The sequence below is a fragment of the Ochotona curzoniae genome, unplaced genomic scaffold (genome assembly GCF_017591425.1).
Source record: "Ochotona curzoniae isolate NIBS_2020 unplaced genomic scaffold, NIBS_Ocur_1.0 scaffold_2453, whole genome shotgun sequence".
Classification (NCBI taxonomy): domain Eukaryota; kingdom Metazoa; phylum Chordata; class Mammalia; order Lagomorpha; family Ochotonidae; genus Ochotona; species Ochotona curzoniae.
Window position 1 is genome coordinate 19,182,200 of NW_024467094.1, and position 18,224 is coordinate 19,200,423.

Here is an 18,224-nt window from a genome sequence, read left to right on the forward strand (position 1 = left end):
ATGATGAAATATTAATAGTAATTTGCCTTGTGACTCAGACAATACAGAGTTGTATGAAATATTTTTGACTTAACGTGTTACATTCCTCCCAATAGTCAATTCAGGAGGCCCTGACTGTAACTCTGGTTCTAAGAAAATATCACAGATAAGAATAGGCTGCAGGTCAGCACATAAAAACTTATTTAATCTAAAACATTCCACAGGAGGAAAAGTACAGATGGTACCATTCAGCATCTAACACTTACAGAGGCAGGCATTTGGAGCAAGCAGCCCACATGCCATCAGGGACACCTGCAGCACAGAGGGAAGGACCAACCTCACTGCCAGCTCCTCCACTTCTGACCCAACGTCCTGCTCATATATGCCCTAGGAGGGAGCAGATAATGGTTCAAGTACCTGGGTTCCTGCCAACAATGTGGGAAACCCAGCTGGAGCTCTTGGCTTTAGCCTGGCCCAGACATGGCTGTTTTGGGAATCTGAAGAGTTGACCAAAGGATGGAAGAGTTCTTTTCTCCATTTGTTTCTCAAATAAAATGAAAAATAAGTAAGAAAAAGTTTATAATACTGAATAGAAAAACGCACACCAGAATCAATTAAAAATGGATGACTACACACATTAGCTTCTTTCTTTTCATCTCAAACTCCTATGATTGGCCCATAAGAAAGGAGAAAAGAAGTGAGACACTCATATTTTGATTAAATTTCCCCAGAGACAGAGAATTAAAACAATGTGAGAGTGGAGCCAATCAGATCCACAGAATCCCTGTGGGATCAGCTCTCCAACTGGCAGTTACCTCAGAAGGTGGGAAGAGGAAGGACAGACCTACTTGGCCTTCTCATTCATTCTCACTATTCCAAACAGCTAACTATCCGCCTCCCTGAATCACTTGTTCTTTGTTTGTTTGTCAGAAACCACTGCCTAATTCAAAGTAATGCAGATTTGCTCCTATACTTTCTTCTAAGAGTTTTACAATGTACACGTTAGCTCTTATATTTGGTATGTGATCCACTTTTGATACATTTTTGTATATGGTATAAAATAGGTGGCTATCCCTGGAATTCCTGTCCCTTTAGTTCAATATCTGATCTACATATTCCCAAGTTTTACATTCAATAATCTGTCCATTTTTCTGTCTGTATGCTTCCACTTGAGCAAGGTTATCATTACACTGCTTTCATCAACATTTATTGAATACATGCAGAAAAACTGAGTCAGACAAAGTCAGTCTATCCCGACCAATTGCATCACTTAACACATCTGACCTTCAATTTAGTTCTCCTCATTGCAGTCATTCTGTTACCTTCAAAACACAAACATGTCAGAACACTAGTCAGTCACCACTGGCCCTACCTACTTCTCCACTCTGCCCTATCTTCCCACTCCATGTCCCAAGCAAAACGGGTTTTGTTGTTGTTGGAAAGTCAGATTTATAGAGAGAAGAAGAGACAGAGAGGAAAGATTTTTCCATCCGATGATTCACTTCCCAAGTGGCCACAATGGCCGGAGTTGAATCAATCTGAAGCCAGGAGCCAGAAGCTTCTTCCAGGTCTCCCATGTGGGTGCAGGGTCCCAAGGTTTTGGGCCATTTTCTGCTGCTTTTCTAGGTCACAAGCAGGGGGCTGGAAGGGAAATGAAGTAGCTGGGATACAAACCAGCACCCATATGGGATCCCAGCACATATAAGGCAAGGATTTGGCCACTAAGCTACCACACCAGGCCTGCAAAACGGGCTTCTTTCTGTACCTTTCCTGGAGCACCTCTCCTTAAATGGCCACAAGGACAGATACAGGGTCAGGATGCAGTCAGGAGCCAGAACACAATGCAGATCTCCCCCACGGGCTGCGAGAGCCCAAGTACCTATGCCATCTTCCACTGCCTTCCCAGGTAATACGAGCAGGCAGCTGTTCTGTGCTCACTCCCACACACCCACTGCAGAGCTCTTTAGGAAGCCAGCAGTACCAAAACAGGCTTCCCTAACCATTAATCTGCTCACCTCCCATCTCCTCCGCTCATTCATTAAACTCAAGGTTAAACACCTCTTCCTCTAGGAAGCCTTTCTCTTCACCACATATGCCCATGGAAGGTGCTCAACACCAGAAAAGCAGAAAAAGAAAACTCCTTCTGGGAAAACAAATTTTGTTTATTCATTCATTCACATATTTCTCTTCTTCACTGCTTTTTAAAACTATTTTATTTCTGTGGAAGATACATACACAGAGTGAAACAGAGGGAAATACAGCCAGATATCTTCTGGATATTTGGTTCACTCCCCAAATGCATGCTTGCATCCTAAGCAGTCCATAACTGCTATGCCCAATGCCAGCCTCCTCTTCATCGATTTTCTACAAAGCAATCACTGGGGCCAGTGTTGCAATATAGCCGATTAAGAGCTTCCACAGGTAAATTGCTAAAGCTGCTGAAAATAAAAGACAGAGAGGGGCTAGTGCCAAACTATAGCAGGTTAAACTTTTGCATTCCATATGGGAGCCGGTATGAGTCTATGGAGGATGGTTCAAGTCCTTGGGTCCCCGCACCCACGCAGGAGACTTGGGTTACAATTCTGGCTTTAGACTAACCCAGTGCTAACCATCGTGGCCACTCTGGGGAGGGAACCAGCAAATGGAAGGTTTTTCTCATTTTTATTCAGCCTTTCCAGCACAAATATTTAAATATTTAAATATAAATAAATAAAGGACAAAGAAAAGCAAAGTAAAACAAAAGGGGAACAGTGATGTGGTATAAAAGCCTTCACTTGAGACACCAGCATCCCAAAGGAGTGCCAGTTTGTGTCCCAGCTGCTCCACTTCAATCCACTCCCTGCTAACAGTCCGGGAATGGTGCAGGTGTCTGAAGCCCTGCCATCCACGTGGAAGACCCAGATGAAGTCGTTGGCTCCTGGTTCCTAGCTCCAAACAGCTCCAGATTTGGTCATTTTGGCCATCTGGAGAGTGAATATCAAAAATCTGTCCCTTCCTCTTTCTCTGTAATTTTGACTTTCACATAAATAAGTAAACCTTTTCTTTTTAAGAAAAAGTTGTTAAAAATCAACATACACAATTCAGTTATTTTTCTTAAAACACTTATTTATTTGAATAAAAATAAGACACAGAAAATAAATGAATATAAAATAAGATAAAGTGAATAAAAAGTAAATGAAAGAATATAGGGTGTAGGCATCCCGACCCAAGTAGCATCTTAATTACACCAACAATATCTGTCCTCAATTTTCCTTTTTAACTTATTTCTAAAATAAAAAAAAGTTTAAGAAAATATAAAAAGCACGGAAAATCCATAAACCTGTTAAATCAATCCTTGAAAAGTATGCTTCTGGTTATGATTAAATTGAAGCAGAGGCAGTTCTCTGCTATTCTCTTCCCATGACATGCAACCTCCTCTACCAGCCTTGAGTACAGGGCTTCATCCGGTGACAGCCTTACATCCCACCTGTCCTTTGCAGACAAGTGCAAACACTACCTTACCCTCTCTCCAACTGTTAATTTCCCCCAAACTATCATTAATTTCTTCCTCTTCCAATTTTTTAATTATACCACAATAAGTACTCCAGCTAGCTATATTTATGGCATATTCTCTTCTTGTTTAGATTCTTAAAGAGCAAGGGTCAGGTCTGACTCAATTTTGCCTCCCCACAGAACTCTATCCACTACCTTTTCTGTAATGATTATTCAATAGTATTTCTAAAATCAGTAAACTGGTGAGCAGTCTCCTAAATCTTGTGAGCAAAGTTGCAAAGTATTCAACTTTCGCAAAGGCAAATTCAATATTTTCAAAAAGTGTGAGTAAAGTCCAAGAAACATCTTAATGGTGAAGCTGAATAACCCACCTTTGCTTCTACAGTAAGAGAAACACACAGCTAGAGGATGCACTCCCAAAAGGTCAGCCTAACTCTGCCTCACTGCCCTTGGTCTGCAAGAAAGCAATTCCTTCACTTTGGGATTCAGCCTGCTGTCATGCTTTCCTTCCGGAGCTGGAGCTATTGTCTGTGACTTGGAAAAGATGACAAATTCTTTCACGGAATTTGTACAGGAACACTGTCTTCTCAGTGCAAATTCTAGAGTATTTCAAAGGCCGTAATATTTCACTAAGCTTGACCATTTGGATTAAAATTTATTAGTCAAAACAGAAAATTTCCTCATCAGATCGCATATACTCCATTAGCCGTAATATACAGTGTCTTAAGATGTCTATGATTAACTAGAGGTGTGAGTAAATCACTGTGAGTCTTAAGCCCTGAAGTGTGTGAAGACACAGTAAGAATTAAGAAATTCAAATGCGAGCCCAGCTCCATAGCCTAGTGGCGAAAGTCTTTGCTTTAAACACGCTGAGATGCCATATGGGCACTGGTTTGTGTCCCTGAAGCCCTACTTCCCATCCAGCTCCCTGCTCGTGGCCTGGGAAAGCAGTCAGAGATGGCCCAAAGCCTTGGGACCATGCACCCACATAGGAGCCTCTGAAGAAACTTCTGGCTCCTGGCTTCAGATTGGCTCAGCTCCAGCTGTTGCAGCCAGGTGGGGAGTGAACCAGCGGACAAAGACCTTCCTCTCTGTCTCTCCTCCTCTGTATATCTATCTACCGTTCCAATAACAACAAATCTTTTTTAAAAATTCAAATCTTAAAGAACTTATTTTTCCACTTTTTTTCCCTTTTTCCTCCAAATAAGGAGGCACAGCAGGCAAAGCGGCTTTCAGGCACCTGCCACAGCAGCAACTCATATGGGTCCAAGTTGAAGTACCAGTTGCACCACTTTCAATCCAGCTCCCTGCTCACAACCTAGGGAAAGCAGAAGCAGGACCCAACTGTTTGTGTCCCTGCCAACCACAAGAGAGATTCAGATGCAATTCCTGGCTCTTGGTTTCAACCTGATTCAGCACTGGCCATTGCAGCCATATGGTGAGGGAACCAGCAGGTAAAAGGCTCTCTCTATTTCTTCAAAGTAAATAAACAAATCTTAAAAAAAATAAAATAAAATAAGAAATGCACAGAGGGTGCTTTAAAAAAAAAAAAAAACCAAACTTTTCCAACACTCTCCCTTTCAAATCATCTGCTGGTTACCAGACAATTGTCTTAATGTGTGCCTTTTCCCCCACCCCTATAATAAAGGTAAACAGGGGATATATATCCTTTGAGACACTAGTGACACATACACTGTATCACTTGGTTTGAAAGAGTAAGGTCATTTTGAATTTTAAAAAAGCATCACAAGTAGGAAACTGGAAGGACAGTACCAACCTGTACTCTAGAACTGTGTCCTTAAAGACTAAAAGCCTGACTGAACCAAGTTTCTCTCCTTGCCTTGCCAGCATTTTCCTTGTAGCATTCAGATGTCAACAATTCTTCCAGTCCCACTAGGATCAATAATCCATTGATCCTGACACTTTTTCAGCATCCTTCATCCTCTCCTTGTGTTCACTCCTTTCCTCACCAGTGGATATGATTCCATAGTCTGTCAGGATAATCACCCCTAGTGCAGGCCCTAAACTCCCAGGCTGGCTGTCATACAGAGCCACGACCCCAAAGGAGCAGATGCACCTGAGAATTCAAATGCATGATTGGTCCCACTAAGTGACACAAGTAAGGCCTATATACAGCTCCTGATCATTCTGATTATAAGCTATCACAACATAGTTTGCCAAACTTATCAACAAAAATTCTGAGCTTTCAAAGCAGTTCTTATTTCAGAATTGCAGATAAGAAATTCTATGTGCTTACACATTTTTTGACAACACCTGAAACCAGGCCAAACCTCAGTGCTTGCACTCACGCAAGTGACACTAGGGAAAAAGCACAGGTCAACCAGGCTGGTGTCCTCATTGTAAAAGTCATTCCCAACAACCTACTAACTTCACATCTGAACACCAGGCAATTTCCTAATCCATTCACCTGTCTGAGCGCTGAGGAGTTCTCTCTAAATTCCTTCTCAAGCCACAAGCTCCTCCTGTATCTTCTCACTCTTGGCTTCCTAATTCTTAAACCAGGAACTGAGGTGAGAACTTCCACGTCCTCTCATTCCTAATCACTTGCACCATACTCACAGTGTTCTGACTACACAGCCGTCCTAATGGATGTGAAGTTGCATTCACTGTGGTTAATACTGAGTAACTTTCACACACACACTGCACTGCACTGTCTTTGAGGGAAAATATCCATTCAGATCCTCTGCATTTTCATTGAGTTGTGTGTCTTTTTATTATTGAGTTGTACGAAGCCTTTATTATAATCTAGACATCAACTTTTTTAGGATTTATTTTATTAGAAAGTCAGATACACAGAGAGGAAGAGAGACAGAGAAGATCTTCCGTCCAATGATTCACTCTTCAAGCAGCCCTAACAGCTGGAGCTGAACCGATCCAAAGCTGGCAGCCCGGAGCCTCTTCCAGGTCTCCCACACGGGTGCAGGGTTCCAAGGCTTTGGGCCATACCCAACTGCTTTCCTAGGCCACAAGCAGGGAGCCGGATGGGAAACAGGGTTGCCAGGATTAGAACTGGCGCCCATATGGAATCCTGGCGTGTTCAAGGCAAGGACTTTAGCTGCTAGGCTACCACATTGGGCCATGACATCAGCTTCTTATCAGATACATAACAGGCAAATATTTTCTTCCATCACGTGAATTGTCTTTCACTTTATTATTATTATTATTATTATTATTATTATTATTATTTATTCATTTATTTGAGACACAGAGAGACAGAGAGGAAAACCTTCCATCTTCTCATTCACTTCCCGATGCCTGCAAAGGCCAAAACCAGATTTGAAACCACAAGACAGGATCTCAATTCAGGTTACTTGTATGAGTAACAGGGACCAATCACTTGTTAGATCACTACATCTTTCAGAGTCTGCAGTAGCAGGAGGTTGGAATCAGAAGCCAAAGCCAAACATTATGGCATCTTAATTATTAAAGTAAATACTCTCCCCCCTTCACTTGACTTCTTTTAAAAAGATCTATTTCTGCATGGGCCCAGTGTGATGGTTCAATTGGCTATGTCCTCATCTTGAGATGCTAGGATTCCATATGGGTGCAGGTTCATGTCCTGGCTGCTCTGAACACAGGAGCCTCTTCCAGGTCTCTGACATGGGTCATGGTCCCAAGGCTTTGGGTTATCCTCTGCTGCTTTTTCCAGGTCATTAGTAAGGAGCTGCATCTAAAGTGCGGCAGGCAGGATATGAACTGGCACCCATTTGGGATGCCAACATCATAGGCAGCAGCTTAAGTAACTATGCCACAACATTAGCCCCCCCAAAGAACCTTCATTCAGCTCTGAACAATTAACTACACGTGTACAAAAATGGGAGTTTGTATTACCTAGAATTTATAACAAACATCATTTCCTAAGGTCTTCTACAAGTCACACACAAACTCTTTGGGAATTACTCAGTTGTAAACTGAGGTATTCACCAATACACCAATGAATGCTTGAGGTATATTTATCATAAAACAAGACTAGAGAACCATAAGTAATGTGATTTTATATATACGATTATTCTTTACAACATTTATTTCCTCCACTTAAATTTTATTGAAGTCACACTCTTAAAAAGCAGCTTTGTGATCCCACAAAATCAGAGATTCTTACCTTTGTCAAATAACACAAACTCTGTGACAGGCATTTTTCTTTCATCAGCCTATATAAAACCTAGCTTTTAGCATCATGAATGTTAGTAATGCAGTTCATAACCACTCACAGGTGATGCATATGAATTCTCACAGTACAAGCAGGTAGCTGCATCTCCAATTTCGTAAACAGATATAAATCTGCACAGGAAGTTTTCAAATGAACTAATTTTAAAACTACTCCAGCCAAAAGACAATATACTATACTGGAAAGAAAAACCGGGAGCAAGAACACCTGTGCTCAATGTCCTAGTTCACAAAGTGCGGTGACCTTACACCTTTCAAGTACTTTCCCTAGTCAGCTTGGACTTGATGATCTTGATGCTCTCCAATTGAAAGGTAGACTCACAGGAGATAGAGACAGCAAGAGATGATCTTCCACCCACTGGTCCACTCCCCAAATGGCTGTAATGCTTGTAGCTGAAACCAGGAACCTCGGATCCCATCCAGTTCTCCCACATGGTGGCAGGCAGCAAGCACTTGAGCCTTTATCTACCACTTGCCCAGGCACATTAGCAGGGAGCTGGATTGGAAGTAGGGCAACCAGAACTTAAACTGGTGCTACCATATGGTATCCTGGCATAACACACAGCACTTGGATCTATTCTACAAGGCCAGCCTCTGCTCTCCAAGTTCAAAACAATTATTTCCTAGTCTAGATCCATAACATACAATACAATTTTTAATTTCCCTCTCTCAGCCTCATTGTTTTCCTTAAAAGTTACTTTAGAAGCAGTATAGGTCTGCCATTGTGGCAGAGCAGGAAAAGCTGCCATCAGATAAGGCATCCTCTATGGCTGCCAGTTCAAGTCCCAACCATTTCACTTCCTCTTTCTCTCTCCCTCCTTTTCTCCCTTTCCCTCTAGCTTCCTTCAACTAAATAAAATTAATCTTAAAAAGAAAAAAAAAAGCAGCAATACATTATACACTATAAACTACCATACCATCACGCCTATTTTAGAGATAGGGTTCCCCAATTACTGACTATCAAGTTCTTCACTTGTAATCATAACACATTTCAGAGATCCTGCGTTTAGTTTTCACTGAGCTAGATGACACTATGCCTCTCAGAACAAAACAAGCAGTTCTTTGCCAGTAGACTGTCAGAGTACCACTGCCTTGGAAAAGTGTCTTCAATGGTTCTAATCTAATGCTTACTTCTTTCCTAGTTAGCACCAAAAAATAAACTAAACTGTTGTACTTTCTTACTGAGGTTTTACCTTTGTTTAAATGATGTAGTTGTATGAAAATCATGTTCTCACTTTCTTTTAAAGCACAGAAGCCAAAGAGAAATCCAAGCTGTTATGTGCGCCTTCCCTTTTCATTGCTGTTTAGTGAAGTTTCTGGATCACGCATTTAAAGGGGAAGGTGACACAGCAGTTAGGATCTTATTTGGGTATCGGCATCACACATGGGAGTGCCTGGCTCAAGTTCCAGCTTCCTGCTAGTGCATATCCTGGGAAGCAGTGAGCAACAGTATAAGAGTCTGGGTCCCATGTAGGGAACTTGAATTGGGTTCCAGGTTATTGACTTCAGTGTGGGCCAGCCTGCCATGGGCATTTGGGGAACAAACCAACGCAGGGAAGACCTCCCTTTCTTCCTCTCCCACTTTCATATAGTATGAAAACAAATGAACAAAATGTGGGCCAGATGTGGCAGCCCAGTGGCTAAAGTTCTCGCCTTGCATATACCAGGATCCCATATGGGCGCCAGTTCTAATCTTGCAAGCTCCACTTCCCTTTAGCTCCCTTCTTGGTATTGGGAAATCAGTAAAGGATGGCCCAATGCCTTGGGACCCTGCACTCCGTGTAGGAGACCCAGAGGAGGCTCCTGGCTCCTGGCTTAGGATCAGCTCAGCTCTGGTTACTGCAGCCACTTGGGGAGTGAACCGGCAAATGGAAGATCTTTCTGTCTTTCCTGCCCTCTTTGAATCTGCCTTTCCAATATAAATACACAAACAAACAAATAAATAAATAAATCTTAAAAACAAAACACTAGGCCAAGTAACTAGCTTAACACAAACAAAATGCTGAAGTCATTAAATCAAACAAAGCTACAGGATTCTCATTCTATGCAGTGAGCCCACACTATCAACTAAATGCCCATAAGGATGCCATATTTGGGTCCAAATTCTGAAAATGACTGGAGACTGTCTTCAAGAGGCAGCAGAGAAGACTGCTGCTATGGTCTAGCAGGTTATCTTTCTATTTGAGGCAAGCAAAATCCTAAATCAGGGGGCCTGGGATCAAATCCTGATCCTGCTGACAATCTAGCTAATGTGCATACTGGGAAACAGCAGTAAATGGCTCAGCCTGTCACCCATGTGGCAGACTCAAAGAAGTCCTGGCTCCTGGCTTCCATTCAACCCAGTCCCAGGTGCTGTAGGCATTTGGGGAGTTAACTTGCAGCAAACCTCTCTATTTCTGTGTCTGTCTCTCTGTCTTTCAAATAAATAACAAAGTTTAAGTATTTAACAAACAAAAAGAGGCAGCACAGTAACCACCCAATATCCCAAATAAAACTCCTACACATGTAACACAAAAGAATCTTGTAATTATTAAAACTAGAGTTTAATTGCACATTAGTATTGGGCTGGTTCGTTTTTAACATGATTACTATGCCTCAAGCAATCTGATTAATTCCCTGCTGCATTTTCAACCACATTTTCAATCTTAAAATGCATGCATTTCATACATATGTTCTCTTTAAAGTTATAGTATCTGTGTATAGTAACTTTCACCCAACCTAAGAAGCACAATCCAGATGTCAATAGCAATATTTTCAAAACAAAGAATAAAGTGCAGCTCTGAACAATTTCAAACTCATTAACAAGGGCTTGTTCAAATCAAACTTCAAAACATTATGAACTGCTGTAAGAACTCATGTCCAGAGTAAGAATAGCACACTGCAGCTAGTGAGACTGTTTTTAGCCCCAACATCTACATGTACACAATTAAGGCCACCACGCCAGGTGTCCATACTAGCCACTCACCAATTTAACTGTCAAATTTCTCCATTTCTCAATATTACTGACTTATAAGAGTTCAGCAAGTTCGTAATTTCTCGTTTATGGCATTATCAAATGTCTTAGAGACCAAAGTCCAACATGTGGTGAGGTACGCAATAGACACGTTTTCTTGGTAAGTGACACAACAGATTCAGCCCGTTAGGAGAGCTGTCAAAGGAGCAGAGCCCATTATACCTATGCTAGACACTCCTGAGCAGGTTCAAAATAGCTGGACAAACTAGACCAAAACTAACCAGAGCTAGAAGAAACACACAAAACTAATGAGCCTTCGAAATCCAGGTGAGTATCAATCTGTCAACAAGTAAGCTCAATTAGTCCTTTCAGAACAAAATACCTTTTGAGGTGACAGGAAACCAGACTGAAGTCTAGAACAGGAGAAGAATAAAAGCAGTCACTTTTACAGAGCTCGCTGCCGAATGCAGTCATATCACAACAGGAGGATTTTGTAATGACTAAATAAAGACGCATGTCAAATACCTATCCACATAATACAGAAGGGGGCACAGAACTAGTGTTCAGCAAATATTGGTCCTTTCACAAATCTTTGAGAACTCAGGCTTATCAAGTCAAAGATCATCTCTTGGCTTAAAAAAGTAAAACCAGATTAGGGGTGTTTGGCCCAGCGATTACAGCCCTGCCTGGGTGTGGCCCTGGCTGCTCTATCCCTGACCCACTTCCCACTCACACAGACCTTGGGAAGAGGCAGGGGGTATTTTAAGGGATTGGATTCCTGCCGCCCTGTAAGAGATCCAGACTGCAGCATGGCTCTAGCCTCAATTACACTGCAGGCATCTGGGGAGAGAACCAGCAGATGAGAACAAAACAAAGAGAAGCCTTAACTCCTTAAGTGGCAATACAAGACATCTTAAAAGAAGGTAGGGCTATAAAGCAGCAGGTAAGACCATGAAAATGAGAAGCAGCTATGGAAAAATTTCTGGATGACTTACACTTTTGGATGACTTTCTTCACGGTCATTTACAAACTTCATGTTTTGTGAAACTGTAAAGATGAACTCTGACAACAAATGGGCCAAATGCAAACTAATTTGGAAGTAAAACAACGCAAAGTCTTTTGCAGCAGGTGAACGGTTCCTTCTATAAATCCCTCACCCCCGGCTAGCCAGACTTGAAGCTTTCAGCAACTCCAGTTTTCAAACACACCAACAACAAAATTATACAGTTAATTTTTTCATTAGAATTATTAAATAACAGGAGGTTCAATAAATCGTTTGCCTTCGAAAGGAAAAAAATTACTTTCTAACACATGTAATATTTCTCCCGGTTCAAAGAAAATGAAGTTTATTTATTTACAAACTGAAAACTAAAATCTTTATGGCTCAAGAATGAAATATTTAAGAAACAATGATACAGAAAGAACAAGATTTGGTCTAATTCCAGTATTAAAAAATCGGTGGTGCGGTGGGGAGGGGAGGAGGGAGACAAAACATATGGCATAAAAGGGTAATACGGTGTTTCTTAATGGCACCAGCATCCCATATCAGAGTATCATTTTTGTTTTATTTTCCTTTTTAAAGATTTATTTATTTTTACTGGAAAGGCAGATCAGATTTATGGAGAAAAAGGACAAAGAGGAAGATCTTCCATCCACCAGTTTAATTCTCAAATGGCCACAATAGTCAGAGCTGAACCAATCTGGAGCCAGGAGCCAGAAGCTTCTTTTGGGTCTCCCACGTGGGTGCAGCATCCCAAACTCTTGAGCCATACTGCACTGCTTTCCCAGGCCACAAAAGCAGGGAGCTGGTTGGGAAGTGGAGCAACTGGGACACAAATCAGTGCTCAAAAGGGATCCCCAGTGCTTGCAAGGTGAGGATTTACCCACTGAGCCACTATGTTTGGCCCACCTTTATTTTTTTTTTAAGATTTATTTATTTTTATTGGAAAGATAGATCAGATTTACAGGAGAAAAGGAGAGAAAGACAGAGTACCATTTGGAATCCTAGTTGTTTCACTTGTAATTGAACTCCCTGCTATCATTCCTAAGAAAGCAGAATAAAATGTAGAAGATTTACATGGAGTTCTAGGATTCTGACTTCCGTCTGGCACACTCTCCTGGCTGTTATGGACATCATGAGAATGAAGCCACGAATGATCTCTTTCTCTCTCTCTCTGCCTTCCTTCCTCGCTCCCTCCCCCCTGTCTCTTAAACAAGCAAAATCTATTAAAAAGAAGAAGAAAAAACACTTTTTGGTATCAAGTACTAGTACTGCAACTCACTATAAGACTTTCAGGAAATGACTTAAACTCTAAAAACAGTAAGATTATGAAATCTGATGCTGCCTTCAGTGTTCCCCAAAACACGCACATACACAAACACACATGTACAAGAACATGTCCCCATGTCCCTTTGTTAAATAATTCTGTCATATTTCTGATGTGGTAGTAACTTAAGCCCCATTAAGAAACATTTTACTCACTATTGTGGCAAAATAGGTTAATCCACTGCCTGCCATTATCCCATCTGGGTGCTTGTTCAACTCTCAGCTGGTCTACTTCAATCCAGCTCCCTGCTAACCTGCCTGGGAAAGCAGCAGAAAATGTCCCAAGTGCTTGGACTCCTGCACCCACATGAGCGACCTAGAGGAAGCTCCTGGTTCTTTGCTTCAGCTTAACCCAGCCCTCATTGTTGCAACCATTTGGGGAATGAACCAGTGAACGGACTACCTCTCTCTATGTGTAATTCTTTCAAATAAATAAATAAATAAACCTAACTCTTGCTTTTAAATAAGTAAGTAATCTTAAAAAAAAAAAAAAAGATATTCATGGAGGGGGGATCCAACCCCACACATCATTCTCAGTACTTATGGCATTTACACAGCTTCATGACACCTGAATTAACCAAGTAAGCCTTTAAACCCTTACAATGAAACATTAAAATTCAATGTGGCTCTAATCTCTTCCTTTAAAAACATGGGACCCAACAGTCTGGCTTCAAGTATGGTTTAAAGAGGGGGCTGGGAAGGGGACGTGCAAAATGTATTATATTCCCCATCCAGCTCTTTCCTATAACCACTTAAAACATACACACTCACAAACACACACACACAAACCTCACAAGCCCATTGTAATACACTGAACCACTTTTGAATGCAACACTTAGCTCAGGCTTACTAGACTGACAAATAAAGGAAAGCACTTTATGAAGCCAATTTAATTGGGAGGTGACAGAAAACATACAGCCATTCTCTTTAGCCTTATCATTGAATTGGCTTCAGCTCCAATCTCTGGCAAATCCCACTCAACAGAAGAAATTAACCAGGTCAGCAGAACAGGTGCTACGTTGTGTCTGTCAAGGGCCTGGCATCACCACAATTACTTGCACACAATGAAGCAGTAATCTTTACAGATCATCTCTCCCAAGAAGCATACTGAGGAGGGGGAGGAAAACTAAAGGGAGGTAGACAGCATGGAGATGGGGGTGGGGAGGTGGGGAGGTGGGAAGATGATCGGAAGCAAAGAGAAAAGGCAAGAAAAGAAAATGAATGTGCAGCTGCTTTGCAGCTCAGCAGATGTCAGAACGTGATGTACGAGGCTAGGATAAGCTGTCGTAGCCCGCTGCCAAAGAGTGGTAAGTGATTAAAGCCGGCATAGTGCTAAGCACCATATTTAGAATCTGTGGGGTTTCAAGACTTGCACCCATTCCTTGCTGTGCTGCCAGATGTTGGCAACTGGTCCAGTTCCTTACTGACTGTGCATGGATGGCAGCAGTTGGAACAGTAGCAAAGCAATCTGGAATCCTTCCGGAGATGCTGTACATTAACAAGTGTCACCCATCATTCACCTTTACAGAACGCTGAAACAACTCCAATTTGCTGCCACTTCCCTCTTGGGAAACAGCCAAGATAAAGTTGTGCCTGGCAGCCCCATTTGTTTCACTCAGGTGTTTCAGCTGCCTTGCTGACCTCTATTAGTTTAAGTTTTAATTTAGATTAACCCCAGCACCCCAATTAACCAGCAAGGGGAAAAGCTAAAATGTGACTAGTCATAATTTTGAAATCAGAATTTATCGAAGCTAAAATTATTAATTGGGATGAAGGGCCAATCAAGTAATGCTATTTCTTCTTAAATAGACCTCTAGGCCAAAAAAAGAACTTTTCGAATAAGGAATGCCAATAGAAGCAACTTCCCCCAGTAATTTCAGTTTATTTTATTAAGCCTGTTTAATTTATGATGCACTTTCCATTGAACAATGTTCACTTCAATTAATGAGAACATTTCTGATTGTCTCCCGTGATCTCACACTATTATACAGCATTAATATCCCATATCAGGTACTTCCTAACCCACTCCAGAACAAAATAGAGTTCCTACTCCTCTGACAAATGGATACAAAGAAAAGAAGAAAAGGAAAAAAAGAATCAGGACTTCTGGCTGAGAACAGCTGAGGCCACACCAATTCTCTTGATTACTTCTCATCATTACTGATAAGAGTCACAGCAATAACTTTATCAAATATTACAGAATAAATGCAAAGATTAACAGTCTCTTTCTCTTTTTAGAATAAAACAAAAAGTATTGCCTGTACAGAACCACTTGTTTGGCTTTGCACATAACCTTCCTAAGAAGGTCCTCCTTTCACTTACACACACAATAAAGCCGCGGGGGCTAAACCTTCAACAAACACTTGCAAGTTCTTTCACAAGCTGACACACAGCATTCAGCAGAGAAGCAAATTGTCCTGATAAATAACAGTACAACAAAAACCGGCATATCACTGCTAAGCAGCATCCTCCATTCTCCACTATGCTACAACTTGGGAAATTATTTAAGTTCTTCATTTTAGACTTTAATCCAAATGTTTAGTCTACCTTAACAGTCACTAACATCATTAAAAAGCAAAAATAAACAAACAAAAAAACACCACACCAACAGGTAATGTCAGGACAAAAATTGAGTAGGAGCATTATTGAGAACTGGGTCATAGTTGAACTTTTTAACAATTCTTTCTGCCTTCTAAGAATAATACTATTATTATAATCAACAGCAAATAATCCTTTTCTCTCATACACATACACACACACACACACTCTCTATATATATATATATTATATTCAGCTGATTTAAACAGGCACAAAAAATATGTACAATAAGAGGCTTCAAAGGTAACAGAACCAGACGCACAACTCTCAAGAGTTCAGATCCCAGCCCTTTGGCTTCGTATCATTCCTAACAGCGCTGGGAGAAGCCACATAAATAGCTAACAGAAAGTCCTCAATTAATACTACCAAGCACAGCTAAGAAAAAAGAAACCATCTCACACACAGGAGTTCAAACTGTTTTACATATAATATACACTTATTGAACAACTAGGAAGGTAGCTACAGCTGTTTCCATTTCAGAATGAAAACAAAAAACATGCAGCAAATCCAGAATGACAGTCTACTATGAATGCAGTGCTGACTTCATTCTTCCAAAGCTGCCCCTTGTTCAGAGAAGTCTATCTGCTATTTTAACACGCTAAAACCATTTATCACAAAGAGTTAAGTCATACCTGGTGGTAAAAGTCATCATCATCAAAGATCTCTTCATCCAAATCCTTCAGGTGAGCATTGGCGGGGGCCTCAGGAAGGACCTCCTGCGTCAACAAGTGGAGGGAATCCCCATGAGGTTACAAACTAACACAACCACAAATCTAAGTCAAAAAAGCTCGTAGATAAAAATTTAAAAATAAAAACAGTTCAATGATAAAATGGGCAAACACATTAACAAGACAGCTGATTAAAAAAAGTCACAAATAATAACAAAAATATATTTAACTCCACTCTTACTAAATACATACAAATCAAGAGGAAAGGATAACTTTTTTTCATCAACAAGACTGCCAATTTTCAGTATGACTGGAGGGACTATATATTAACGCAGCTTTCAGAGGCAATTTGGCAACCTCTATCAGGATTTAGTGAATTTCCTTTAATGTAACATCTCCACTTCATGAAATCTATCCATATGCTTGCAAAAACACTCAAATTTTCTAGAATGCTTCCTGTAGCACTGTTTCTAATTCTGGAGACAACACAAACATGCATTGTTTGAATAAAGTAGTATACATCCATACAATGGAAGGTTCTGCAGCCATGTGCAAAAATGAAGGCAGTCTCATAAAACAGTATGGGCAAGTGTCTAGTATGTATTACATTTAAAAAGTAAATGCTAAGACCTTCTATATAATTGACATATTTTGTTTATAAACACATAAATATGGCCATACTATTTAGTTTAAAAAAAACACCATATTTGTGTCTGTGTATATGTGTATATATTAAGATGAATAGAAAAATCCCTGAAAGCTTGTCACAACTATCAATACTGACTAAACACAAGCAGAATTTTCAGAGTAGGGGCAGATTTCATTTTCCCTTTTAAAATCTTAAGAACATAAAAAAATTAACACATGACTATTTCTTCTAGCATATATAATATAAAAATATTCCCTTCAAACAATGATATTTGACTATTCCACTTTCAGGTCCTTTTCTGGAATACTAGCAACATTAAGCTTAAAATGCATCCCTGCTTCCATACTGACATTCCCACAAAGTCAGAGTGAATTGTAAAAAATTGGATTATGAACGTTTCTATTACCAGTTTCCTGCATCGAACTCAAATCTCAGAAGCTGACACACAAGAATTAATGAAAACCTCATTTTTAAAACTTCCTCCTTGCACATAATCCCAGGCTCTCAATAACCCAGTCAAGTATACCTGTTTTCCTTTCTCTAACTTCTTATCCCAAGGCACGATACCTGCACATTTCTGAGTTAGCCTCCCCAGTGCTGCTCCCGTAGTTACAGAGTTCTTACCGGTTCCCCGGGCAAACTCTCCGGGACAGGCTGAGGTGCCAGTTCAGGTTTGCCAAGAACTCGGTAGACAGAGCGCTTGGTCTGTGTCCTTCGAAGTAATCTTTCTTTGTCCATCAGAATATGATCAATCTGAGTCAAGATCGAGCGTTCAAAGGCACCAAAACCCTGCAACAACATTAACCGATGTCAGATAATGCAGAAAGTCGGTGCTGAAGACAGCTACATTAGTTTCTTTATCTTTCTGTGTCAGCAAAGAAATAGACAATTGCCTTTGCAGAAGAGGCTTTCTGTTACAGATGGACTTTGTGAGTGGCTGCAACTGTTCTCCAGAGGAAAAAAATTAGACTTAAGCAGATTAAATCACTTTTGTTTGCAGATTGACTTTTGCTCCTTTAATAACTGTTTTAAGACCCATTTCTTTATTTTGTACATTCAATACTTAAAACACAAAGACATCCATTTTAAGAATAAAATATTTTTCTAACAAAGTTAAAATCCCAAATCTGAAAAATACAAACCGCAGCTGGCAGTTCAGCATATTCTGCTATAGAAATGAGTGATGCAGAATAAAGCCTGGTTTCAAACCCCCTGTCCTCTGCCCAGGCAGCCTCAGCCTCCACTCCCTCTCTCCTCATCCCCCACAGGTCCCCAGCTAAAATAAAACCTTCTGCACGTTGAGGAAAAAAAAAAAGACTGTTAATTATTAAATCATAACAATATCCAGAAAATTTTCTTAAAATTGCTTCA

The 18,224-nt window shown here is 40.6% G+C and overlaps 1 protein-coding gene across 1 annotated transcript in view; it reads right to left on the bottom strand.

The window, feature by feature from the left end:
• AATF (apoptosis antagonizing transcription factor) overlaps nucleotides 1-18,224 on the bottom strand; it is a 100,936-nt gene that overhangs the window by 41,259 nt on the left and 41,453 nt on the right. The window contains exons 7-8 of the mRNA XM_041000283.1: nucleotides 17,478-17,642; nucleotides 16,169-16,252 (exon numbers count right to left, since the gene is read on the bottom strand). Of these exons, the coding sequence (XP_040856217.1) occupies nucleotides 16,169-16,252; nucleotides 17,478-17,642 (249 nt within the window). The remainder of the gene's footprint in view (nucleotides 1-16,168; nucleotides 16,253-17,477; nucleotides 17,643-18,224) is intronic.